Below are 20,774 nucleotides of genomic sequence, written 5' to 3'. Positions count from 1 at the left end.
GTTATTTAAATATGGAGGGAATTAGCCTTTGAGATGCATGGACTTGGGCAGCTGCAGAGGGTGCAGTGGTCAGGAAGGCGCTCTGGGAGGCCAAGGGTTCGTCTCAGCTACGCACACTGTGGGGGAATATGTTAATCCACGGGTAAAAATAACGCGGAGCAATCCTACAGCTAACATCGCTGGCCTAATGAGATATAGCATTGGGGAGCCGAGAGCTCACGGTTGTGTGACCACGCTCGGACGGCAGGTCATGATTATTGATGCTCTTCTTTCGTCCGAGTTTAAATTATTTATCTGTTCACTGAATGCCCTGCATTGTAATTACTGCCATTTGTTTACTATCTAAAACTTTTGATTAATTGTTAATAAGTGTGACTTTCTGGATATAAAAGAAAGTTGACGACGAGCTCAAAAATTCCTTTCGTTTGCTTCTTAGTGGTTGATGATCCTTGCCATAACCTTTTCTTTGAACTTAAAAAAAAACTCAGAATGGTTTCATTAAATGTTTAATCCATATATTTCATATATCTTGTCAGCGTTAATTACGACATATTAAAGTTTGCCCTTTAAAATAGACCAGTGAAGGACAGGAGATTTCCCTGCTGATGAACTCACAGGCCACTGTAGCGGAAATCGTTTTTGAACGCTCATGACGATAAGAATAAATTCAGGCTCCACTTTGGAGAAAACTGATCAGAACTTCAGAGCCTGTGTTAATTCTTTGCAGAATGTAATTGTGCATTTGTAAATATGACTTTGTACCATCAGATATTGCATTATATAACTTTTAATATTATGTTATGTAATGATATATTTGTTATATTATTGCTTTTAAATATTTTCTTACACACTAGCATGATACATTTGACAAAAATTATTGCCAATTTTTATTCAGAATTATTGATTAATTGAAAAAAGAATGCAAATAATGTTTATAAAAATGAAGAAATCATTAAATAGTCACTGTGTGCTATTCATGACTAAGCATCACAGTTTTTATTCAGGGCGAATCGAGCATGGCGATTACTCACTGCTGCGTGTGTGTCCGTTAAGGAAATCTAGGATCGGATGTTTCTATCATGTGGAAAGAAGCTTTACAGGAGACAACGCGGCTTAAGATGATGTTTAGTCACGCTGTAACACCGTCTTTCAACAAACTTTTCTGCAGCTGTTAATTAATATTACTTTTTCTAAAGCTGATATTTGCTGACAAAGCTTTGCTTTAGTGGCGCATTAAATCACCAAGTAAATAAATCTAAACTACTTTGACCATTAGTACTGCTGAGAAGGAGAAAAGTGTGCAAAGTGATTAAACTGCAGCACCCAATGATGCTACATTTCTTTCCATCCTAATAAAGATGGAGCTAGAATAATTAGCTTACAGATTCCTTTCTCCACTAGCCTGGTTTCGCTCTCTCTCTCTCTCTCTCTCTCTCTCTCTCTCTCTCTCTCTCTCTCTCTCTCTCTCCTCTTTATAATCATTGAATTGATCCAGGGCTTCTTTAAAGAAGGGGATTCTCCCTTTTTCCAGCACAAATATGTTTCAAGAGGAGCTTTGGTCTGTCTGGACTGTTTCCATGGCAACTGCCCTATTTGTCTGTGCGATTGGTGGTCGGGTGTGTGTTGGGGTGGGGTGGGGGGTAGGCATCAAAGAGGCGTCTGATGAGCTCAATTAATGAAGCAACATGAAGCAACACTGACGGGGGAGGTTAAAGGGGGCAGTTATTCACCAAGGACCACAGAACACAAAACTCTCACTGCCCGGAAAATGGAAAAAAGAAAAAAAAAGAAAAGAAAAACAAACTCCAAACTGCTGGAGGAAGGAGAGAGAGCTCATCATTTCAGAGTGTCTGTGGCAATAAGGGAAGAGTGTATGCAAGTGTGTGTTTTATTTTTTTGAAGAGAAGGGTTTTGCGCGTGTGAGTGAAAGGCGGAGGCTGGAGTTTAACACACTGTCAGAGATGTTTGCGAGAGTGGCGTAGGCTATTGGGGCCCTCCGTCACCTGATAGATATGAAGCTGTCAGGAGAAGAATAGCGCTATTCACTGAATGCCACTTATTTTCTGGCGCTTTACAAGAGCGTGCGTGAACAAAACAAGCGGCGGCGGCAGCTGAGGAAGACACTTTTTCACACTCACTGTCTTTGACAGACATGCAGCAATTACATTGATGAGGCGAAGCAGACACGCAGCAAAACCAATTCATTGGTTATCCCCAGTCATGCTTGTGTGTGTGTGTGTGTGTGTGTGTGTGTGTGTGTGTGTGTGTGTGTGTGTGTGTGTGTGTGTGTGTGTGTGTGAAGCTTTACTTGCTGACTGTGTGTACAAGGTGATTCTCATTCAAGTTGATGGATAAGATTATGATCTTAATGTGACACAAAGCCTTCTTAACTTCACCTAAATAACTCTCACCCATTACTTGCTCTCTTCCAGCGAGAAGTCCGCATCATCCTGAGCAGATCTCCAAAACTCTGTTTGTATTTTGGGCATATGTGTAAACCTATGTGCTCTGTCGATCCTCTACAACATTAACATTGAGGCTGTGAGGTGGCACTTTACACGACTTGTGTTTGTGGGAGCGATGCTTGGACCCTGCCTGCTATACCACAGGGCTGGTAATGTGCTGTCAGGCTCTGGTGACAGGTGCAATGAGAGAGCTATAAGCGTAAGGGCAGCAGTAATGTAGAGGTCTGGCCAAGCCCGATGAGAACTGATGGCTCTTGGATTGGATATAGCCGTCCCTCCTTACTGCCCAGACTACCAGCTTTAGCTCCCTGTGGAGGGTAAATTAATATCATATACTGGTAAACTTCAGAAAAGAGACCTACTCTGTCTGTGTCTGGATGTGTGTGTGTGTGTGTGTGTGTGTGTGTGTGTGTGTGTGTGTGTGTGTGTGTGTGTGTGTGTGTGTGTGTGGTTTTGGTTTTCACTGTGCCATTACGTATTACTGAAGGAATCAATATATATCTATAGTATAATTATAAACTAATACTGTACTTATGCAACAATGCTGTAGAATTTGATTATTATCAACATTTAAATGACATTTTCAGCAGATGGAAAGAAAACTCAAGTGACTCACTACTGACTCACAGGGACTTACACTTAATATTGTTATTGAAATTAATTCACTTCCAGTAACAGCACAACCTGAAATTTTCTATTTCTATTATACCACAGCAATTTACAAGCACTTTTTATTATTATTATTATTATTATTATTATTATTATTATTATTATTATTATTATTATTATTATATGTAGTAATTGCTATGAATTGTTCAATAACTACAGAGAAATTAATATCATAATAACTTTATAATGTATAAATGATCAAAGTAATTGAATATAAATTTGTTTTGTCCAAAAGTGGTATTATATATAAGCAGTTCAATCATTTCCAAAAGGTACTTATTTGTCCTGAATGTTCTGTGGCTGAATATTAATGCACATTAAATTTTATCTATATAGTGCGCTCATCATCATTATGTTATACTTTATCCTCTGAGAATATATAATATATTAGTCATAGCCTAAAATCAAAATCTTAATTAAAATTGAAATAATGTTAATAAAATACAAGTGAGACTTACACATAAATTTTAATTTCAAAATATTGTTGTTTTTTTGTTGTTGTTTTTTTTGTTTGTTTGTTTTTCGTGTTTAAATATGTGAACAGTTTTCACTTCAGTTCTGTGTCAATACAAAATTATAATTAATTATCCATTGCGATTAAATATTAACATGTTCATTCATTTCTTCATTCATTCATAATTAACCACTTTATCCTGTTCATCCTACGGTGAATCCGGATCCTATGCATGAGGTGGGAATACAGCCTGGTTAACATGTAAATGTAATTATTTAAAGTAACGTGACAGCACTAATGAACTTGTGAACTGCAGGTGCATCTTTGTGGAAGTGATCCTGTGTAGAGGTCTGTGCATGGAAACAGTGCCAGAGGGTTTGCAGGTGACCCAGGTTCTGTATGACTCCTCTTCACTCTCAGACAGGTTGGTGTGTGGAGCTCTGGCAGCTCTGACTCTGGCGCCTGCAGAGTGTGCGTAGTGTGGGCCTGCAGCAGCTAAATTAAAAGCCTGCTTGTTCAGGAAGAGGAGCAGCAGGCCTCGAGCCCAGCTTCAGACTGCGAGCAGGTGTCTTCTGTGGTATGGAGTTGTGCGTGTGCTTCTGTGTGTGTGTGTGTGTGTGTGTGTGTGTGTGTGTGTGTGTGTGTGTGCGCTTGTGTATACATGTTTATATGTGATTGTATATATAAATGTATGTGTGTGTATATATATATATGTTTGTGTATATGTATGTGTATGTGTGTGTGTTTTTGAAATAGATTTCTTTTACATGCACTTGTTAAATAACATCCCTGTGTAAACACTACATCTCACTGCTGTACAGATTTGTATATCCTGTCTTTACAGCGCTGGTATGAGATTGTATCTTGATTCAGCTCTGGACTCTCTGCATTCCTCCAGCCCTTTGATGCCGTCTTCACTGTGGTCATTAGCGCAGTGTAACCTGGTGACCTCGCTCCTATTGATTTTTTTCTAGAATGTAGCGCTCGTACAGAGTGACTTCACTGTGCTGTCTGACTCCCCTGTACCTCACAGTGAGACCATCCCATGATCTTTTTTATGCAGCTGAAGTAAGATTAAGCCTTTGTTGCTCTAAGGCGCTGGTGAATGAGCTGGTGAGAGAAAGAGGAAAATGAAAGGTATGACAGGGATCTGTTGGGCTCTTTTGTTCCTACCCTTCTGTCTTAAGCTTCAAGCAATACATAAACTTTCGTAGCCTTTTAATCCCAAGCTGAACTCACGCTCACCTCTTCATTCCTACTTTAGATTTTATTCTTGGCGGGCAGAAAGCCGGGGCTTTATTTAGAAGCTGGAACTCATGTTCGGCTCACGTTTGTGGTCTGCATTATTATGAAGTGGATATTGTGGAATTTATACTTTCAGTTAATGTACATTTTGTGGGGACTGAAAGTAGACTGGATACGAAACAAAGCAAAAGATATACAGACGTTTATGGAGACAATACTTATTGATGAAAATATTTATTGATGTAAATAAAGAAAATGAAAGGAAGCCTAGACTTACTAGACAAAATGTAAAAAAAAAATCTCTCAGCTTTACCTCTGACACTGGAGACTCCTTCCAAAAATGTTCAGTAACGAATTCTCACAGAAAATTTCACCATATTAACCATTAAACCATTACAATATTGGGGTTCTAAGAATATATCTTTTGCTACTTTCCTCACACCTTTTGGTGACTGCAGACACGTGTTGTTCGTGTTAAAGAAACATTCTGTCATTTTTGGAGCAACACAAATACATTAAAAAAGAAAAAATATATAAGGCTTCATCTTGCCCACATACAGTAGAGATTCCACCCCATTTGTTAATATACTGTATACCTAGAGCCAAAGCCGAGCTCTCTGTTTTGGCAGGGGGCAGAGTTCATCTCAGGGCCAGAAAAATTCTAAACAGTAGAAGATACAGGATTTTGAATTTTTACAGTTGCAACATCCTACACAGCAATAAGACACGATTAAATGGTGTTTTAAAGGCCTCGGTGGTGTTAGTTACTTCCTCCATTATCCACCCTGTCTGATTCCTTAAAATGCTGTTCATGTATCACACGCTCACTGTAACATGTAACAGCTTCTTCATGTCTGGTCCTCTTCAGATGCACTGAAGAAATAGATAATTAATATACTCTTAATGCATCACAGTGTCTGTGTGACAGTGGCTGCCATCTCCACTCACTCGCTCCTCAACTGTGACAAGAAATTTAACACCCTGGAACAGGTCATCATCCTGCCACAGTCTCTATCGTCCCAGCAGAGACAGACAGAGCGAGCAGCAAGCGGGAAAGGAAGAAAGGAGGAAATAATTACAAATGAAGAGTGACGCAGCGATGAATGGAACATATGCTGAGCCGCTAGCGTTAGCGGTAGTGTTAGTGGTTAGCCTTAGCACTGGCAGACTGAAAGAAGGGCTGATGAGGCTTCAGTGGTCCTGAAAGGGCTCATTTGAGAGGCTGATGTAGCCGGAGAGAAATCTTCCACACTGTCATCCTCACAGAGAGACGGGATCTAATGAGGAGAGTTTAGGAGTAACGTCTAAGGAATATAACACGCTGTTCTAGGAAAGTAATGATGATGCGGCTCCTTCTGGCCAGTCAGATTCGTTATAAAATACATCATTTCTGCCCTAAATGTTACACATCTCATCCGTTTATTCCCATACTAAAATCTACACTTTAAATATGGGTAGAATATTATACTACTCCACTCCGCTCTTTATGGCGTATGTATCAGAATACATCAGTGTGTCCAGATTCACATTCTTCACTCTCATATCTACACACATTTCCTATTAGTTTCACTGCAGCAGCTGAATAATGGATCATAGTTACTGAATAATATGATTAATAACTAATAAACCAGACTGTATGTGAAAAGACCAAAAAAGAGATATTTCTGATTTTACACAGAGGCATAAAGTTGTAACTCTGAACTCAAAAAAGATTGTTTAGCTCAGTAACACAATTTATACCCAAAATATGAGGAACAATCTGTGTGGGTACTATGTGTTTCACTATGTGAAAGTGAGTAAGTATGGAATAAAATGCTCCAGAATCTACTGTTGTAGGAAGCAGAGTTTTTCTATCACCACAGGTCCCACAGTGTTTTATTTCAGAATGACAAGCTCATAGTTATTAAAGAACAATACATTCTTTTTATTTGTTCTTGTTATTTTTATTCTTGTGAAAACTCAACAAAAGTTAGTGCCTCAATTTTTCATACTGGTTGCAGATTTGGGTCATGACATGTCGTGTAACATCATCACAATACACATCCAGCTAAAGCCCTGTTCAGTTCATTTCCTTGTGTGGGGAAGGTGAGTACAGCTATCATAGAAAGTCATTACATATGTGTCTTCACTGGAAGGAGGATCCTGTGATTGTAGTTTCACCAGTTCAAACAGTACAAAAAGTAAAAAAAAAAAATATATATATATATATATATATATATATATATATATATATATATATATATATATATATATATATATATCCAAGTTGCATCACAGACTCAATCACAAAAAAAGACTGCATTATATCATCTCTCTGTCTGTCTTTCTCTCTATCATCTCTCTGTCTGTTAATCTCTGTCTCTCTCTCTCTCTCTCTCTCTCTCTCTCTCTCTCTCTCTCTCTCTCTCTCTCTTATCGCATTTCTCACATGACACAAAACAGCTTTAGATTTAACTCTTACAGAAACAGGACTCTCCTTTTCTAAAGGTCAAAATTAAATGTCCTCATAACAGAAATATTGGCCATTGCAGCCTGACAGCAATCAAACTGTGTAATAACTTTCATTAAAATAACAGTGAATAACAATATTATTTTTTACATTCTGTGTGATCTCTTGTTTAACAAGTCTCTGAATTAGTTTGCATTAATTGAATCTGCTCTTAACCACCTATAACTGTGCTTTTAGAAATAAATCACCACCAACTGAACAGAATCCTGGTGTAATATAGCAGTAATCAATTTGGAGAGCTTTTTTTGATTCAGCGAGTGATTTCAGTGCCAGGATGACGGATTATACAGAGTTTTATATCTCTGGAATGTCCCCATATGCCCATTTGTACATATTACACACAGTGACATGGTGCTAAGATTCAGCTCATAGCTACAGTGTAAACTAACGACGATTTTTCGGGATGCCAAACATCTTCTGGCTGATTAAACATGAACATGTTAATGTTTTTTTTTTTTAATAAGCTAAGTTATAACTTATTACTAATAGGCATCATATCAGCTAGTGTGACCTCTGTATGCATCCACTCTCTCAAACTCTTGTGCCTCTGAGTGTATACGCTTTCTGCAGGCCTGTTGCAGAACCTCTAGCGGTTTTATTATCGTACTTATTTATTTAACTCTGAACACAGCCAGGCTCATGGCTGTATTGTCCCTGGCCTTTTCTGCTTTGTAGTTTGGTCCTCTGTAGGTTTGTGTGTCTGGAAGGTTGTAGGTTATGTAGAGGGCCTTGAGGGTCTCGTATAGAGAGAGACAGGCCTGGCACAAGGTCACAGGATGAGAGCAGGCGAGTTGGGGCATGGGCGGGCTGTCTTTAGCTCTCTTTTATCTCTCACCTGTGGTGCACACTGAGAGGGGGACTGGAAATTGGAAAGCAGGTTATGGTTTAGAGGAAGCGCAGGCTGAGCATGTGTGTATTTCCTGGGTGGATTAATTGTGCTATGGTATTATTATTATTATTATTATTATTATTATTATTATTATTATTATTATTATTATTATTATTATTATGAAAATGTTAACTGAACACTCTGATGGATCAGCTTTGTACCATGGCACATGTTTATACCTCTGAAGGTGAAGCTTTTCACAATAATGAATTGTTCATTGTATTTTTAAAACCCAAGAAAGATTAGAATGTATTAAAAACATCTCTACACCCTCTGATGTATGAATATAAATTGATACACAATAGGTATTGTTGCCTTTTCTAATAGCTAGCTAGCTCGCTTAGTTAGCTGCTAGTAAGGCTAAAGCTTTTTTCATATATAGATGCAGTTTGCATTTAAAAAAAAAAAAAAGATTTGCTCTTGGGAAAGTGTCTCTTTTAAAGCAGTAAGAGGTTTCTTTGGTGGGAATGGCAGAACTCTTTAAGGTGAACCATGGTGAAAAGTTAAAAAGAAATTACAGGTAGCCAGCTAAGTAAATAAAACAACAAAACACAAAAATCTGCATTGTTCACTTACTCAGTCTTTCAGATAGATGGATATCTAGCAAACCTCTGGCTTTGGCTGTTGAGCTGCATAAAACACTTCAAAGATATAAGACAGCTAAAACATGCCTTCACATTCTGTCAGGCAACTAACCAGCTAACAGTTTACAATTAACGCAAATAAAATGTTTACTATTCAGTTAAATCTAGCTCTTGGATTCGATTCTTTTTGCTCTGCCTTTTTTTTTCCTTTGTTTTTTTGTTGTTGTTTTTTTAGTTGCCTCCCATTTTCAGCCTGATGAAGCCTGTGTGTCAGCAGTGACTTTGATACTAGCCAGCCTTTCCTTCATACCTACGGTGTGATGATTTATGACATAGTGTATGTGTCTAAAAATGCTTTAACTCACTAATCCAACTCTCCAGCTCTGACTCTGATCTACTGTTACAGAATTTTCAAGGTGACTCACAATGTGTTATCTTTTAGCATACAGAGTATGGATTATTGTTGTTTTTGTTGTGTTAAGATTCTGTGAAACTTATACTTAATACCATTGAAAAGGAAAATTCCACTTTGTCTAAATATTTCAGATGGGTTTAGGTTGAAATTTTGAAATGTTGATACCAGAGAGAAGATTACAACTGCAGTTACAACAGAGTTTAATAGAAAATAGATTTCAATGATCTCAATGACATAAGTGATAACGGTCAGATTTTGCTGTTAGCGCTTTCCATGTTTACGACGTGACATAAAATCAATATGGCGCTGCACACTGTGAACACTTTGAAATGAGTTTATAGCAGTATTGGCTTTAGAGCTATTAATATACACACACAGCACTCGGTGAAATCTATAACACAGACCATACTAATCAGTATTTTGATAAGGTAATCATCAACAATAGACTTATCATATTCTTGCTAGGCTAATCGCTGTCGCTAGGCTAATCGCTTTACAGCAATTTCAGTCCAAAATTTGAAGTCCAGTTAAAGTATCTTTTTAAGAGTTTTCCATGCTCAGGCAGAGCAAACAAAAGACAAGCTTTTATGTAGGTGTCCTTGTTTTTTTTCAAGTGGGAAAAGACAGCACACAACTTAGAAATGAACACTTACAAAGTAACCCAAACGCAGCATACGGTAAATCTCACAGGAGGCACTACCAGCAAGCAGTCAAGATGCATTGTAGAAAAGAGTTAACCAAAGTAAAAATAGGTCGATAAAAGAAGTTCATAAAGGTTTTGCATCACTGAAGATCACATATTGATTATGAATATTGATCTGTCATTTATTTAGGGTGGATTTTTCTGCCAATCATGTTGCCCAGGCTTGGGAGACTAAACCACCTCTGTTACTTTCTGATGTGTTTTGTGTCTCATAACGAGGGTCCTTGCTTTCAGATTGCAGTATGTTTGCCTTAGAATTGTACTCTGTGTGTGTGTATGTGTGTATTACACTCTCCTCCTCAGTCATGCCCTTAGCACTGTGTGGCCTTGTGAACGCTTCAAAAGAAACATCACTGCTGCATTCGCTATTCCCTCCTTCCTTCTCTCCCTCCCTCCTTTTGCCCACTCCCTCTGTCTCCTCCTCTGCCGTGAACCCATTTGACTCCTCTGCTCATTCTCTCTCTCTCTCCCTCTCTCTCTCTCTCTCTCTCTCTCTCTCTCTCTCTCTCTCTCTCTCTCTCTCTCTCTCTCTCTCTCTCTCTCTCTCTCTCTCTCTCTCTCTCTCTCTCTCTCTCTCTCTCTCTCTCTCTCTCTCTCTCTCTCTCTCTCAGGCATGGTGTGATTCATTGGGGAAGCCATGCTTTTAATCAGCCCATTAAAAATGGATGGCAAGCAGAGGGCTGGTGTAAGAGATCTCATTTGGAGTGTGTGTGTGTGTGTGTGTGTGTGTGTGTGTGTGTGTGTGTGTGTGTGTGTGTGTGTGTGTGAGTGAGTGAGGGCAGTGTGCTAGTGTGTTATGTTTCTGCTTCACTGTGTGTGTGGTTTGATGCTAATCTACTCTGACTGCCGGAGGGGTCTCTGTTCGGGCCACGTCGTGCGCTGAAGTTTCTCCCTCACACTTTCCTTATGTACATCTGACCTTTATTTATTTAGACCAGCTCCTTTATTCTTCACTGTAACAAGAGCATTAAATAACACATCTGCTAGTTTACTATGTTCACCAGATTTGAGAGAATTCCATATGAACAGCTCATTCTGATATGCAATATTTAAGAACACTAAATTTGCACGCAGCTCTGAGGTCTTGAATTATGACTGAAGCTTGTAATTTCTTATGCTGCGCTCCTGAAACCTGAGAACATTGGTTTTTATTCTCAACTTCATAATTCACATCTCGAGGTATGCAACAGAACTAGTTAAGGTTGTAAAAGATGGACGCTCGCGTAGATTAATTAAGATCAAAAAGAATGAAGCGTATTATACACAAACAGAAACTGTTAAAGTCATGGCTGTTCCTTATCAATAATGTACAGTGTAGGTATGTGGAAAAATTCAGAAAATGATACATATTGAAATTATTTATTTTGTTTTATTATTATGATTATTTTTATTGTACTCTGAGTTAATAGGATATAAGGCACGACAGTTATTCAATGTGGTGCTCAGTGCTACATGTTATGATGAGAAAAATATCTTTATCAAATATGTCTCGTTACGATAGTCACCAGAAACACTATCAACTAGAAATTGTAATTTTCAATGCCAGGAGAGCAAAATTGGGATAATTTTCTGGGATAATTCCACATGCTCTCCCTTGTCAATCACAGACTCCCAGCCAATCACGGGCTTCTGTGTATGTGGAAGAGCATTAGCAACACTTCCTAAACATCCATTGTCTGCTTATGCTTCAAAGGAAGCATATGTTAAACTTGACCCATCCTGGTTGGACGGTTTTGTTTGTTTGGTGAAGACTGGCTGTTGGCTGGAAATTGGAATTGTTTCTGAGAGGTTTATTACTCCTCTGTGTTTCATGTAGATTTTAAATGTGATTTAATGCCTCACCATAGTAAGTATATATATAAATGAGATAAAATGTAAGTTGCACTGGATAAGGGCATCTGCCAAATGCCATAAATGTAATTGGTCAGAATTCCAATACAGTATAGTAATGCAGTTCATCATGAAACAAATACTACTTTGTTCTGTACATCAAGTCATACCACTTTTCCATGTTAAAACTGTCTAATAAACTGCTGTGTTTAAACGATATGCTGTTAGCCTTTGTCATTAGCTAGCTTCCATGTCCAGGGTCCATATTGCCCAGTTGCCAAGCAACAGTGTTTTAAACATTTAAACCACTTGAATGGTAAATAATATAGTGTTCAACTCTCAGTGTCAGTTCAGTACTTCTGTCTGAATGACTGCTGAATAAATGTGTTTGTGATGAGAGGTGGGCTTGGGGATGGAACAGGCATCTGAACACCCAGAGATCTCTGTAGAGAAGAGAAGGAGGGAGAGAGGGAGGGAGAAAGTGAGTAAGTTTTTGGGTCAATATTGTACATAACAGCTTTATACAGGATTAGATGATTGTTTCTGAGAGGCAGTGAACAAGTGCATCATTTTCACATAGGAATTATGTAACACACACACACACACACACACACACACACACACACACACACACACACACACACACACACACACACACACACACACACAATGAAAAAAAGTGAGGAAAACAGACACAGGCAGCTTTATGCATACCATTGTTTGCTGAGAAGGCACTTTCTCATGCCTAATTAGTAACAGCACTGTCTTTCTCACTCCTTTTGTCCTCCTATCTATCTATCTATCTATCTATCTATCTATCTATCTATCTATCTATCTGTCTGTCTGTCTGTCTGTCTGTCTGTCTGTCTGTCTGTCTGTCTGTCTGTCTGTCTGTCCGTCTGTCTAAAATCTTGCTGATGAACACTAAAGTGTTTCTTCAAGTTTAAAAAGTCCATATTGATGTTTGAATGTTCCCACAGCAGGTATCGTCTCAGCTCTCTGATCGACGTCTCGGGCTTTGTGCATATTTTCGTGTTTGATGTTGAATTGTCAGCTCAGAAAGATTGTATGAAATTGGCACCAGGAGAGAAAGTCCTGCAGGTATATACGGCTGTGCTTCTAATGAGATGACACTCACAGACGCTATAAGGGGAAAGGCTGCTATATATACTGCAAGGTCATGATATATAGATATGTGTGTGTGTGTGTGTGTGTGTGTGTGTGTGTGTGTGTGTGTGTGTGTGTATATGCGTGTGTGTAAGGGAGTGTGTGTGTGTGAGTGAGCGAGTGAGCGTGTGTGTGTAAGGGATTGTGTGTGTGTGTGTGTGTGTGTGTGTGTGTGTGTGTGAGTGTGTGTGTGTCTTGGCGAGAGCACATTTCAGAGTGAAATTCAATTGCTAAAGTGCTACATCAGTGCTTATTTCACGGCAGGTGTATGTTTTTGCCTTGAGGTGCCCCTGCGGCAACCCACGCACACACACACTCGCACACACACAGACGCACACATACACACAAGGTTTTGGGGTGCAGCTCTCTCCAGCAGTAGCAAACAGTGTTGTTGTAGACTAGTGCTTAAACTTGTTTGAATACAGGGTTGTGAGATTTGTGTGTAAGAGAAAATTTACATACACCATGTTTGTGAAGACCAACAAGCATACATAACTATTCTATTGTCTGTCTGGCTGGCTGGCATTTTTTTCACAATTTATGTGTCTGCTTATCTGTCTGTCTGTAGATCTGATATTAACAAATAAAGCACACAAACTTTTTTTTGGCAACAAATAGATCTAAGGATGAACATGGATGATAATTAAAGAGTCATGACCTGGACATCACACACACACACACACACACACACACAGGTAGATGGGTAGATAGATAGGTAGGTAGATAGGTAGATGGATAGCTAGCTAGCTAGCTAGCTAGCTAGCTAGCTAGATAGATAGATAGATAGATAGATAGATAGATAGATAGATAGATAGATAGATAGATAAGGACCACGTTGCAACTGGGGATCAGAATTCACCTCCTGAGTAATCCTATAAAACACCAAGGTGAGAGGATTCGCAGCTTCACCCCTCATTATGATGTCTTTACCCTGCCATAGGGCTCCTGATGTTCATATTGTGTGTGTGTGTGTGTGTGTGTGTGTGTGTGTGTGTGTGTGTGTGTGTGTGAGAGAGAGAGAGAGAGAGAGAGAGAGAGAGAGAGAGAGAGAGAGAGGCAATTCATGCAGCACAATGCGCAGACGTTATACACATAAGAGATCTCTCTCTCTCTCTCTCTCTCTCTCTCTCTCTCTCTCTCTCTCACACACACACACACACACACACTCACTGTCTCTCTCCCTTGGCCTCACTCTCTCCTTTCCTCCCCTTCGTTTTTTTTTTTTAATCTTTTATTCATGGCCTAGCAGGTGATGAAAAATGTATGCCCTGAATCTGGCATTGAAATAAATGCAAAATGAAAACAGAGGCAGTTTATACTGACAGTCTGAATATCTCTATCTAGAACAAGGTTAAGGCACCAAAATCAACGAGAGAGAGAGAGAGAGTGAGAGAGAGAGAGAGAGAGAGAGAGAGAGAGAGAGAGAGAGAGAGAGAGAGAGAGAGAGAGAGAAATGAGATTTCCATGATGTAAATTACATTGTGTGAATTCCTCAGTGGCCCTGAGATTAGTGTATGTTTTGTTGTTATTGTTTATATCCATCTATCCTACAAAATCCCCTGTACCACCACCCGTGGGAAAGTTTTTTGGGGCATGTCCTCTTTTGGCCCTGAGAAGATGTGCCCTGGGGTATTTCACTGATCTCAACTAGTGTGTGTGTGTGTGTGTGTGTGTGTATGTGTGTGTGTGTGTGTGTGTGTGTGTGTGTGTGTGTGTGTGTGTGTGTGTGTGTGTGTGTACATGATGGGAGGTGGGTACAACACAGTGGTTCTTCATCTCTCAGGTGGTATCACACAGAGGCTAGCTCTCCCTCATGGCTCAGTAAGCAGCTGGTGGCCTTAGTCGCACCCCTCTTCTTCTTTTTTCTCGCCTTCCTCTCTCTGACGCTCTTCATGTTTGATAACGCACATTGCTGCATGCTGATTAGCCAATGCGAGTGAGCCAGGTGGATGTGTGCTAACACAGAGGGAGAACAAGAGGCTGAAAGAGATGAAGAGGTGGAGACAGACATGGTGATAGGAAAAGTTTGCTCCTGACTCGACAAGCTTTCGTTACGTTTCATCACAGTCAGTAATCATCACAGATTAGAGTTGTTAGCTGTGTTAAGGGATGAAGAACTCTTTCCAAAGTGGCACTGATTTCTATCCTACTGAGGACATTTGATAGTTAACATGATAAAACATGATGTTTGGCCTGAAGAATACAAAGTGAGAAAATAATGCAGACCAAATACCTTCAAAGTTCACCACCAGCACATCCAGCAGCATTTCAATAAATAATATATCTTAATAGAAAACCTTTAGGAAAATGAAAGACTACGTAAGTCAGTAGTTACATTTATATGCAACCTAATAATTCACTAATAATCAGCTCAACTGGAGATTAAAAGTTTTTGTGTATGTGCGGAAATCAGAATAGTCAGATCTGATTGAGTGAAATTTCTTTCCAACTGAACAAGAAATCGTTTAATAAGTGAGTAACGAAGCATGAAACGGTGTGCAGTTAAAAGAAAATAATCAGTGCCTGGTTAGTGTGATGCTCTTCCACTCTGAAGCGATTATTTTCCAGTAGCACCATATCCTCACATTTTAATCCTTTTATTCCTTTATATTTTTTATTAAGGTTTACAGTTACTATTAATGTTGTGGAACGGCCACTAAAGCTGGCTCCTTGTATCACTTACGTTATAACAACTGATGAGTTCTTTCACCAGTCTTTCTCTCTCTCTCTCTCCCTCGACTAATAAGATGAATAACTCCAGCTTGTCAGACAACTGTGAAACCGTAAAGCGATCTGTCCTGAAGACTCTCGTCATGGCAGGAAGCTTAAAGGAACAACTTTACCTCAAAGCATTGACGCTGATTGAAGTCTTCTTTCATAAATGTTAAATAAACATCTTTTTACAGAAGCTCTATACAGACAGCTTCACCAGAGCCCTGTTTAAACATTTAAATATAAATCTGTAATTTTCAGATTAGAAATGACTCCCTTGTTCAGTCCAGATTTCCAGAACGCATTGTGTTAATACGGGAGTAATAATCAACATTACTTCAGTTTCAATGTACAAATCAGTTCATCAGCTCAAGTTTAAAACAAAATACTGCCTGCATTCTGAAATACACTGTATATTTGGATCAGTTCCTGCATTTGGGTCAGTACAGGGTCAAATCAAACAGTTTGTAATGAAGCAGCTCACTTGGTCACTGAGGGGTTGTTTTAGTGTGCACCTGAGTGTGATTGGTGATTGGTGTGTTCACACCTGCTTCCGCAATCTGACAGCAGCAGGGTTCCATTTAACCAGACTGCAGGCTGCAAATGTGAAAGCATTCTCAGTTCCAGTATTGTAGTTCATTTCATTATCCACAATGATTTAATCATTTCATTGCAGTCTTGCTTCTGTGTGTATGTATTATCATGAGGGTGTGTAACTCTGTGTGTGCGTGGGGGGTGGGGGTGTCTGGGGTGGGTCGATTGGTGGGTGGAGGGTGTGAGATGGCAGCAATGTGCACACCAGCAGAGAGAGAGAGAGTGCGTGTGCATGTGTGTATGCATGTGTGTTTCTGGCTTTCTCATGCACAGTTCATTATATCACTCCTGCTCTGCCCGGAGGCGGCCTTTGAATGATGCAGCTGTTTTTTGGAGGGGCCAGGTCTCTCAGGACAGAGTAACAAGCCTCATCTCTCTCTCTCTCTCTCTCTCTCTCTCTCTCTCTCTCTCTCTCTCTCTCTCTCTCTCTCTCTCTCTCTCTTTCTCTTTCCCCCACCCCCTGCTCTGGGATCTGGCATACCCCATTAAAGTGGCCAAACCCTTCCGCCGTGCCCAGACCCATGTCACCAAATGAAGATGTCTAATTGGCTGCAACGTGTGAGGTGTGCGGGTGTGTGAGTGTGTGTGTGTGGGGGGGGGGGGGGGGGGGGGGGGTTTCGGCATCTCCACACTCGGCTCTCACACTTCCTCCACCAAATTCAATTATTAATGGACTGATTGCTTGAGTGCAGCATCTCTGGGATTCTGAATCTGCCACACTGAATAAAATAAAACCACTGCTTTACATTTTCATTATGCCCGAGCCTCTGTTTTAAATTGCAAATGCCTCGCAGGGACCCGGCTGCAGCTCCACCCGCCCTGTCTCCATTCTACCCAGCCTTTGGCCCCAAACACTCTCACATGCACTGATAGTGAAAGACACTCCCTCATTTTTATTAGGAACATTTTTTTCAGTACAACATGTACATACAGACATTTATCTGCTGCTTGGTGTATGAATCTGAAATGTGATTCTATACCATAAAATATTTTGGGGAGAGACAGAGAAGGAGTGGGGGGGTGGGGTTTGGGGGTGTTAGAGAGACACAGAGAAAGACGTAAGAAAGAGAGAGAAGTGTGTGCATAACACAGAGAGAGAGAGAGAGAGAGAGAGAGAGAGAGAGAGAGAGAGAGAGAGAGCAGGGAAGAGAGAGTCTTCTGGGCTGCAGAGATTTCTGGGCTGATTTGCAATCAGGTCAGATACACAGAAGCACACATGTGCCACCATGCTGCCCTCCCTGTCCCTATGTCTCTATCTCGCTCTCTCCATCTCTCTCATTGCCATTCCCTACAGCAGCTGTTGTCTGTGACCCTGTTATAAGGCCTGTACTCGAAACCTTAGCTTACAATTATCACATGGTGATCCACATTCAGAACAGGGCTGGGTGATGCCATAGTATGATAACTTGATAACTCAAGCCATGATACATTTTCCACAGACTATTGTTGCCACCTATATAAGAAGTTAGCTACTTTTTTAGCTACTGTAATATACCAAATTAGATATTTAAAGTAAAACACTGCAGGTCTGTGGAAAGATGTGGGAATACCTTGAAGAAATTGGCTCTGTAGCTTTATTAGTGGTGTTGTAAACTTTCTGCATGTTGGCAGCTGATTTTCTGATTTAACCTAATTTGTAAAAGCTTTCAGCAAAAGAGTAGAATGTGTTTCTACTGGGATGATGGGGATGATGTCTTTATCAGCTTTGCATATGCAGATCCTGAATCGCCCATTCTTCTTGGCAGAATTGCTCTGTCAGTTTGGATGGAGACTGTTAGTAAATTTTCAATCTCTGTCACATTGAGGCCTGGGCTTTGATCAGGCCATTCTAACACATTCAGGTTCTTGGTAATAAAACCATGCACTGTAGCTTTTGTATTAGGGTCCTTTTGGTTTTTAACACACGTGTCCCTGACTATGAACTGTTCCCCATAAATGATGCCACCATCACCATGTTTCACTGTGCAGATTCTGTTCTAAGGGTCATGAACAGTGTTGTCTTGCACTTATGTACGTCGCTCTGGATAAGGGCGTCTGCCAAATGCTGTAAATGTAAATGTAAATGTCTTCCTTAGATGGTCACTGAGTTTTGTCAGTGCTTCCTCTAGGAAGAGGGATGGTTGTATTAAATTCCCTCTCTTTTTGTGGTATGTTACAGATTTTAAACACCGAACTGAGATCAGAACTTTTTGATCTCTTGGATCATATGCATAGACTCAATGGATTAATATTAAAAAGACCTTTGTTTGATACAAGGTATGTCGTTTTAAGTGTGCCTGAAAGAGGTCAGAATGGGAGACTGAACCAAAGTCACATTAGAACTTTGGTAAACTATATATAGACATATAGATAATCGATATTTTGGCCTGTCTCAGAAATTCTTATATAGGACTTTGTTCCATCAATACGGACTCAGCTATTTGCATCAAATATTCCATAATGGTAAGATCAAATCATTTGAACAAATAAGAAATAAATTTACATCCCAAATTACTGAATTTCTTTTAGATGTTTACAAGTAAGACATTTCCGTAAAACATATATGGTATTAGAAAGCAATGAAAAAACTTTCACCAATAGAAAGTACAAACTGGACATGAGGTTAAAATAATTTCTAATTTATACCTAATATTTGTGGCTACGAACCCAAATAACACTTTATAGATAAATGAGAAACAGGAAGCTGAAATGAACACAATTATTTTTCCTGAAACTTAGGAGGAGAAATGTGGCCAGGTACATCTAGTGACCAGCTCTAATGTCTGGAGGGAGTTTAAAATGGAAGATAATAACAAGAAATTTCTGGTCTCCAGAAATAACAGCAAGATGGAATCTGACCAGTTTATAGAATTGTTGGAGAAAATGTGGACAGGGAGTTGGAACACACACCCATATTCTGTGGTCATGTCCAAAATTTGAAATTATTGCAAGCATATATGTGATGCTCTTAAAGGAATCTTCCACAATGAAATTTCAAAAGATCCAAAAATAGTTTCTGGTGTGTGTCCTCGGTGGTCAAATATATTTGCTTCAAATTCTAGTAGTTCAGGTACTCTGGATGTGTTGTAGGCATCTCAGAATTGTCCGTTGTGTGAGAATGGGTGTGTGTGTGTTGTGCCCTGTGATGGATTAGCATCCAGTTTGTCCCCAGCCTTGTGCCCTGAGTTCCCTGGGATAGACGCCAGGTTCTGTGTAAGCCTCTGTGGGATAAGAAGTACAGAAAATGGATAGATGGATGAATAGATGGACGGAGGAATGGATGGATGGCTGGATTTGATAGATTTTTGGTCATAGAAATCCTGGTTGTTCATGTATTTTCACCAATAAACTATCAGGAACAGGGGTGTCTCTATTGAGTATTGAGATAACCTAACATTCATACTATATATTAGCTTATGCAAGATGAACACACAAGATGAACACAAGTATGCACACTTTTATATAAATTTCCCTTTGCTACAACATTTTTGTCTTATGTGAATCAAGTAACCAGAGAATAGCTGGAATTACTGTGACAGATACAGCTTCTACCTGACATTAGCTATCATATTTTATCTTGTACTAGCAATTGTTAAAATTATTACCTAAGAACTAAGAAGTTAAAAATAAGTAATAATAATAATAATAATAATAATAATAATAATAATATATATATATATATATATATATATATATATATATATATATATATATATATATATATATATATATATATATATATAACTCTTTAAACTTAGCTAGCTAGCATATACAGTAGTCAGTTCAGGAAGTATTACAATATATAGTCAAAGCAGCTGTGATCTGTTTTAGGTCAGAGATGAAATCAGCAACTTTACACCTGATATGACTTTTGCTCCCAGAATTCAGATGAATGTACTTTTTTATATTTGACAGACACTGTGATTGAATGAACTGAATTTTCCAAGACTTTATGGTCTGCACACATCCTGATTTGGCGTAATAAAGATCATGGTAGTGAGAAAAACTAAAAAAAAGTGGGGAGTAGACAGTGGACATAACTTTGTAGTTTGTGCAATTGTTTTTATTGTATGCCACACACACACACACACACACACACACACACACACACACACACACACACACACACACACACACACACACACACACACACACACACACACACTCAGACACATAGCATCATTACCGTACCTATATCCCTAGTAGCCCATGGTTCAGCCTGCTTATTCTGACTCCCACTCCACATGGCACGCAGAGCCCCTTTGCTAATCACCACAGCTAATAGCATCACACAGCTGCAGCTGCTCCTCCCCAGGCCTGCTCGGTGTTTGGATATGAAAGTAGCCGGGGTTACACTGCCTGGGATTTCCTGTAACAAATCCATACATTAGCCCTCATCGGGGAGGCAGAAGCATATTAGTCATGCCATTTTAGCCATCACTGGGGGTAAGAAGAGCACATGGAGGGCCAGGCATGCCATACCGAGGTTCATGGGAGTGTAGGTTTGGGTCAGTGTGTTAGTGCTGGACTGGCTGTTGTGTTTATAGATATAGCAGTTT

General features: G+C 39.5%; 1 protein-coding gene across 6 annotated transcripts in view; it reads left to right on the top strand.

Moving 5' to 3' along the window:
• kiaa0825 (KIAA0825 ortholog) overlaps positions 1 to 20,774 on the top strand; it is a 115,490-nt gene that overhangs the window by 69,606 nt on the left and 25,110 nt on the right. Inside the window, exon 20 of one of the 6 annotated variants that reach the window (XM_027145592.2) lies at positions 10,545 to 11,955. The exons of 2 other annotated variants lie outside the window; for them this stretch is intronic. In XM_027145592.2, coding sequence (XP_027001393.2) covers positions 10,545 to 10,701 — 157 coding nt within the window. In that variant the 3' untranslated portion in view covers positions 10,702 to 11,955. Of the gene's footprint in view, positions 1 to 2,432; positions 3,206 to 4,008; positions 6,896 to 10,544; positions 11,956 to 20,774 lie in introns of those variants that run through there. 3 more of the 6 variants (XM_027145591.2, XM_027145594.2, XM_027145595.2) reach the window with 3 other exon arrangements.

Source organism: Tachysurus fulvidraco, chromosome 9, assembly GCF_022655615.1.
Source record: "Tachysurus fulvidraco isolate hzauxx_2018 chromosome 9, HZAU_PFXX_2.0, whole genome shotgun sequence".
Classification (NCBI taxonomy): domain Eukaryota; kingdom Metazoa; phylum Chordata; class Actinopteri; order Siluriformes; family Bagridae; genus Tachysurus; species Tachysurus fulvidraco.
This window is presented reverse-complemented; position numbering and strand designations above follow the sequence as displayed.